This window comes from Palaemon carinicauda, chromosome 36, assembly GCF_036898095.1.
Source record: "Palaemon carinicauda isolate YSFRI2023 chromosome 36, ASM3689809v2, whole genome shotgun sequence".
Classification (NCBI taxonomy): Eukaryota; Metazoa; Arthropoda; class Malacostraca; order Decapoda; family Palaemonidae; genus Palaemon; species Palaemon carinicauda.
The window spans coordinates 56515904-56523391 of NC_090760.1; the positions used below are offsets into that span (position 1 = coordinate 56515904).

General features: G+C 37.6%; 1 protein-coding gene across 1 annotated transcript in view; it reads left to right on the forward strand.

The window, feature by feature from the left end:
• The first annotated feature begins 258 nt into the window (after window positions 1–258).
• The window catches only part of LOC137628646 (uncharacterized), a 12821-nt gene continuing 5591 nt past the window's right edge, over window positions 259–7488 (forward strand). The window contains exons 1-4 of the mRNA XM_068359799.1: window positions 259–1810; window positions 1901–2076; window positions 2218–3569; window positions 3891–4136. Coding sequence (XP_068215900.1) covers window positions 259–1810; window positions 1901–2076; window positions 2218–3569; window positions 3891–4136 — 3326 coding nt within the window. The remainder of the gene's footprint in view (window positions 1811–1900; window positions 2077–2217; window positions 3570–3890; window positions 4137–7488) is intronic.

A 7488-nucleotide genomic window follows, 5' to 3' on the forward strand; every position in this document is an offset into this window, starting at 1 on the left:
TAACTGGTTGTTAAAGGTACTTAAGGTTGTACAAAATACTATTGTTTTCTTTTATGTAACGGCTTTATGCAAATTAAAAAGAACCTGCTTTAACATAAAACGTTAATGTTGTTAATTAAGTCGTGACATAAATTGGCGACCGTGACAGGATGGCAAAGGGTCAGTGAGATAGTGTGAAAAAGTATAATTTTTTTTCTCTCTTTACGGGAAACTTTTAATAGTTCATAGTGTTAAGTAGCATTTGCTTATTTTCACAAGATGTCAACTTTAAGCGAGTTAACTGCCATAGGTAAGGAACTTGGATTGTCAGGATCTGACTTAGCATATTTCATAAAAGAGCAACAGGAGTTCGAACGCGCTAAACGAGCAGAGCAGAGAGACGCTGAAAGAGAGCAAATGGAAGCAGAAAAAGCAATATTGGCCGAAAAGAGAGCGCTTATGGAAGCTGATAAAGAAAGGCTTGAGTTAGAGATATCTTTAAAGTCTTCAAAGTCCGATGAAACTTCTATGAGTGCTTCTGTGCCAGCTAAGTTCAGTGATAAGTGGGGAACTAAGCTAATTCCTAAGTTTAGCGAGTCAGATGTCGGAAAATTTTTCGTTGCTTTTGAGAAAGTAGCTCATCAGTTAGCTTGGCCCAAGGAACTCTGGGCTGTATTAGTGCAATCTGCATTCTCTGGTAAGGCACAAGTAGTTTATGCTGCGTTAAGTGCAGAAGATTCCGGTGATTATGATATTGTGAAAAAAATGGTTTTAAATGCATACCAGCTAATCCCAGAAGCTTACCGGCAGAAATTCAGATCCTGGAGTAAAATGTTTAATCAAACATTTGTAGAATGGGCAGGCCAGAAAGCAGTTAAACTTGACGAGTGGTTGGCTGCAGAGGAGGCAAGTACATTTGCCGAGTTGCGAGAACTGGTTTTGTTGGAGGATTTTAAAAATAACATTCCCAAAGGCGTTCGCATCCATATTGAAGAATTTAACATTGATAATGTGAATGAGGCAGCAAAGGCAGCAGACAGGTTTGTTTTGTCACACAAGCATTATGGTAAGAAGAAAACTCATTGGGAAGCAGGTGTGGAAAAGGTGGAAGTAATAAAGGGTAGAGAAAGTCCTTCATCCCCTTCGAGAGGTGCGAGGCAGGCCCGGGACATTGTTTGTTATAAGTGTGGTAAGAAGGGCCATGTTAAGTCACATTGTCCTGAAGTAACTAAGTCGGTTAAACCAGTTATGTTGATGGATTGTAGGTCAGTGCCGCCTGTGTCTTCTAGTCTTGAAGGAGAGGTGAGTGGGAGCATGCCTTATGGTAAGGAATTTGAAGACTTTGTCTTTAGAGGTATAGTGAAAGTTGGATCTGAGGCAACTGATGGTAATATCGTTGCATTGCTGCGGGATACTGGCTCGTGCCAGTCCTGCATTCTGGAAACCTCTCCCCCTAAAGATTTCTCACGGAAAGGTCAGGATTTTGTGTTGCTTGGGGGTTTCCCAGATACAGTAACATCTTGGCCTGTGGAAGAAGTTTATTTGGAATCTCCTTTGGTAACTGGTAGGTTGAAACTGGCTGTAGTTAGTGCATTGCCTGTGAGTGGTGTGGATTTGTTGATAGGCAATGATGTGATGCAAGGTAGTGGCACAGCCTGTGCATCAGAAGGTCGAAAGGGGGCTAGTGTGGTTAATGAACGTGTTATGGTAAATGTTAAACCTGTTGTTCCTGTAACCCGAGCCCAATCTAGAGAGGAAGTCAAAGGTGGAGAAGCTGACATAAATTTGGAAAACTGCTTCCAAACCAAAACTCAACCTAAGACAACGAAAGGTAAGTCCAAGCAGATAAAAAATCTTTCGTTAAAGTCTATGGTTAATATATCTGAAAACTTTCCTACAGATTTTAGTTGCACGTTTCCAGATAGGCAAACACTAATTAGTGCTCAAAAAGAAGATCGCGAATTGAAAAGTATATATGAAGAAGCAGAACAGCTAAAGGAACAGGATGATTTAAGTGAAGCAAGTTATGTATTAAAGAATGATGTGTTATATAGATTAATTCGTCCAATGACCGCATCTACTGATGAAGAGTGGAAGGTAAGGGAAAAAATTGTAGTACCTAGTAAGTTTAGGCATTTTATTTTGCAAGAGGCTCATGAAAGTGAATGGGGTGGTCATTTAGGAATACGAAAAACACTGTCCAAAGTGAAAGATAATTTTTTTTGGCCTTCTGTAAAGAAAGATGTAGTCAGACATTGTAAGTCATGTCATCAGTGCCAAATGGTTGGAAAACCCAACCAGAAAATTACTAAAGCGCCTTTAATTCCCATCCCAGCTGTTGAAGAACCATTCACGCAAATTGTTATTGACATTGTGGGTCCTTTACCCAAAACCAAAACAGGTTTTCAGTACATGTTAACTATAATGGACAGAACCACTAGATTTCCTGAGGTAATACCTGTTAGAGGCATTAAGAGTGGTATTGTAATTAAGCATCTCATGGACTTCTTTTCTCGTTATGGTTTGCCTCGAGAGATACAGTCGGATCAAGGTTCTAATTTCACTAGTAGGGAGTTCCAGGCTAAAATGAATGAACTTGGCATTAAACACAACTTGGCATCCTCATATCATCCCGAAAGTCAGGGAATACTTGAAAGATTTCACTCCACTCTGAAGAATGCTTTGACTAAGTATTGTTTAGACCATGTTGAGGAATGGGATAAAGACTTGCCTTTATTGCTTTTTGCTTTAAGATCAGCCCCTAGTGAATCTCTGGGCTTTTCTCCTTTTCAGATGGTCTATGGACACAATGTGAGAGGACCTCTTGATTTATTAAGGGAACATTGGGAAGGGGGTAGTGGTAAAATGAATTCACTTGATTATATTTTGTCTTTCAAAGAGAAATTAAGGAGCATTTGGCAATGGGCCCAAAATAATCTCTCTACTTCGCAGGCTAAAATGAAAACTCATTATGATAGAAAGTCTCAAGTAAGGAATTTTGAAGCAGGAGAACAAGTACTAGTGTTACTTCCTATTCCAGGTCAGTTCAGAGCTCAGTTTGTAGGTCCAGCAGTGGTTAAGAAGAAACTGAATGATGTTGATTATTTGGTGGAAATTCCAGGGAGGAGGAAAAAGTATCAGTTGTGTCATATTAACATTATGAAGAAATATTTTTCCAGAGCTAACACTGTTAAATCTGTTTCAGCTGTTGTACCTAAAGAATGTAATGGACAAGAAGTGGAAAGCAAAGAATATGGATGGAATGGCGAAAACTCTAAAATTTTGTGTAACCCAGATAGTTTGTTTAAACATCTGAATGCTCAGGAAGCTACTGATATTAAGGATTTATTCAAAGAACATCCGTCAATATTTAAGGACACTCCTGGTCTTGTGCGTAGTTTGCAACATGATGTGGTACTAAAGCCAAATGCCCAGCCAATTAGACAAGCCCCTTATAGGTTAAGTCCACAGAAAGCTGAAGCTGTGAGAAAGGAAGTCAGTTATATGTTGGAGAATGACTTGATAACACCAAGTAGCAGTCCTTGGAGTTCCCCAGTTGTATTAGTGAAAAAGGAAAATGGACAAGACAGGTTGTGTTTTGACTACAGGAAAGTAAACGACTTAACAGTTGCTGACAATTTCCCTCTGCCTCGCATAGAAGATTGCATAGATAAGATTGGTAATGCCAAGTATATTAGTAAGTTAGACCTTTTAAAAGGTTACTGGCAGGTTCCTCTGACTGAAAATGCACAAGAAATATCAGCATTTATAACACCTGAAGGTTTATTTGAATGTAAAGTCATGCCCTTTGGCATGCGGAACGCAGCCAGTACCTTCCAGAGAATGATGTGGATGATCACGAATGGATTGAAGGGTTGTGTAGTTTATCTGGACGATATAATTATTTTCAGTGACAACTGGAAAGACCATGTCGATAGAATCAGGGCCTTATTTCGTGCAATTGCTGACGCTGATTTGGTAGTAAATCTTTCTAAATGCGAATTTGGAAAGGCTGAAGTTATCTACCTCGGACATCACGTCGGACAAGGTAAAGTATTACCCAAGGAAAAGAACATTGAAGCTGTACTAGCTTTTCCCACTCCAAAAACTCGGAAAAATGTAAGGCAATTTGTTGGTCTCGCTGGTTACTATCGCAGGTTTGTCCCCAGTTTTTCTGAAATAGTAACTCCTTTAACTAATCTTTTAAGAGAGAAATCTAGATTCTTGTGGGACGATACATGTCAACGAGCCTTTGATAAATTAAAAGGCATTTTAAGTACCTACCCTATTTTGAAATCACCTGACTTTCAGAAGGGGTTCAAGTTAATGGTGGATGCCAGCGATCTCGGAGTAGGAGCAGTGCTATTGCAAGACGATAGTGAAGGTATTGAACATCCTGTTTCATATTTTTCTAGGAAACTTAATGAGCATCAAAAGAAATATAGCACAATCGAAAAGGAAGCCTTAGCTTTAGTTTTAGCTCTACAACATTTTGAAATTTATGTAACATCTAGCGTTGATCCAATTGTTGTGTATTCAGATCACAACCCTTTAAAATTTGTGAACAAATTTAGGAACAAAAACAGAAGGCTCACTAATTGGAGTCTTATGCTTCAGGAATATAATTTGACTATAAAACATGTGAAAGGGAAGGACAATGTCGTCGCTGATGCCCTCTCTAGAAATCTGTGATGTCTTTTCCACTTGGATTATTGTTTTGTTTTCGTATTTATTTTATTTTTTTTCCTTCAGTGTCTTTGGTGCAACATCTCGTTCTTTCATCATTGGTTTTTTGTTTGTGGAAGTGATAATTTACTGGTCTTGAGGCCATTTAACGTTGCCGTTAATTTTTTTCTTCAGTACATGTAGAGATATAAAATTGGTTGGAACTCTCATATGAGTTGTAAAAAAAAAAAAATTATATTTTTTTAACCTATTAGGTTGGGGGTATCACGCCCGAAAGTATTTTCGTTCGTTCATTTATATATTTATCTATTTATTTATTTTTTTGCCCACGCAGACGTATGTTTGCTGCTTGTTGGTAACTGGGTGTTGTTTGCTTGTTATTTGTTTTGCAGTCGTTAAGAAGGGTAGTTCTAATCCAACAATTTCTTCCTTTACATGATGACGTGGAAGCAGAGAGACTTCTTTTTCGGGAAAAGCCCAAGTTTGCAGGGAGTGATCCTCTGAATGCTAGAGAGGTTGGGATTGCCTCTGAGAGGTACTTATCTACTGAGAGCAGTGGATTTGCCTTGGATCGCTGCAATGGTGTGTAGCTGTTAGCTCCCTTTATTCGACATCGACGCCTGTTTTTGAGTCTTCAGCTCCTTATACCACTGTCACGCCCGTTTGATCATTCTTTCGCTGCTGATGCATGGATGTTTGCCTTCGAAGAGCTGCTGTGATCGAGTGTTTTTATCAAGTTCTCGATACTAATCTTGGTCTTTATCTGGAGGATTACAACACCTTTTAATCTGCGACGGACACATTATGAACACGGGAGAGGATATCAGCCTTGAACAGCCCCTAAAGACAATTCAGATTTATCACCTGGTCCCTCATGTTTATTACTGCAACTGCAGCGCCGTTGATGAGACTTTACGAGAAGTTAAGTATTGGTATTAGTAACTGTCCTCCATTGTTAGAACTGCAATTAACATTAACAACACTTCATTACAAAGGAGCATCAAGTTTACGCTGCAGTGACCTGAAACTTACTTCAGTCCAAATATTATTTAATCATTTTCTTTTTCTTTTGTAAATAAATATTTATATTTCCTTTTTGTATCATACTCCCTCGTTGTCCTTTGCCATCATTGTTTATGAACTATAACTGGTTGTTAAAGGTACTTAAGGTTGTACAAAATACTATTGTTTTCTTTTATGTAACGGCTTTATGCAAATTAAAAAGAACCTGCTTTAACATAAAACGTTAATGTTGTTAATTAAGTCGTGACAATATATATATATATATATATATATATATATATATATATATATATATATATATATATATATATATATATATATGTATATATATATGCACGTATATATATATATATATATATATATATATATATATATATATATATATATATATATATATATTGTGGCGGGATGTTGCAAAACAACCCCCACACCCTTGAATCACTCTAACTGACAATGGTCTCCACAAAACAAACTTTCCCCTTACGTAATCTACAACCAGACTCTTAGACAAAAAGGACGAAATAAACAAAACATAACCTTACAACTATATTTCTTAAAACTAAAACCAAAAATTCTGCATTCAAAATAAGCTTAACATAACAACCATCCACAACCAAAATAATTACACTTAAAACAAATCATTAGCTTAATAAATATACCAAAAAAAAACAGTAACACCATTCATGTAAAAACCCTAACAAACTTAAAATTACCCGCACACCAAACCCAATATTTGTTTATGTGTGGACCTCTTTGTCCACACAAGGGCCAACAGTCCTTCCAGGCTAATGCCACAACTCTGGCAGACGCAACAATCGGTGGCAGACAGATAATTTTGTGGCAATCTGCTACACCTGCATCACTTGATTGGCAGTCTATATCAGCACTATCATCATCATCGTCATAATTCTATAGCACAAGAACAATCAAATCAGGTTCATTAACGCAATCCAGGTCATCAACAAGCGATCAATCCCAAGAGCAGTCGTATCAAATTCCTTAAACAAGCCAGGTCGTCAACAATCAAATTTACATAAATCTTCTCCCCAAAGGAGGAATCACGGCCTGCCAAAATAAAAAAGAAAAACACTTACGAACACTCCTAACTAACTGAACTATCGCACTATAATCAAAGATAAATAATAAATTATTCCTATCATTCACAATCACGATAAGCAAAGATAAACAAAACTGTACTTACTCAGAAAATCAATAATCACTTCCTCGCTGGTAATACAAAAATAATAAATCCAGCGTTCACACAACTGACGGTTACAGCAGTCAAATAAAAAATAAGCATTCACCCAAGACATTCACCACTGTCGTAACCTAACTGAAACATAAACAAACAATCTCATTTATACCAACAGTCTTTCTCACCACAAACGATCGTTACACTAACTACTTTCGCTCGCTAACACAATATCTCTCTCTCTCTCTCTCTCTCTCTCTCTCTCTCTCTCTCTCTCTCTCTCTCTCTCACAGGATTTGGCAAAAACAAAAATTAAAATAAAGCAAAAATAAATCCTCCACATTCCTCCCCCCTTACTTTGCCAAATCCTTCTCACACAACACTTACATTATTTTGTTCATAACCCAGTCGCAGTCGGGAACGGGACCTCTACTCCGAGTAACTGGGCCTCCATATACTCTCTCATTCACTTCTTCCTTATCACAATCATTGGCTACATTAACACTATTCCTATCTAAATCCGTATCATCTAATATATCATGTACAATCATATCTACCTCGTTCTCATCTGGCCCTATAATTACACTCATTTCTGTAAACAGTTCATC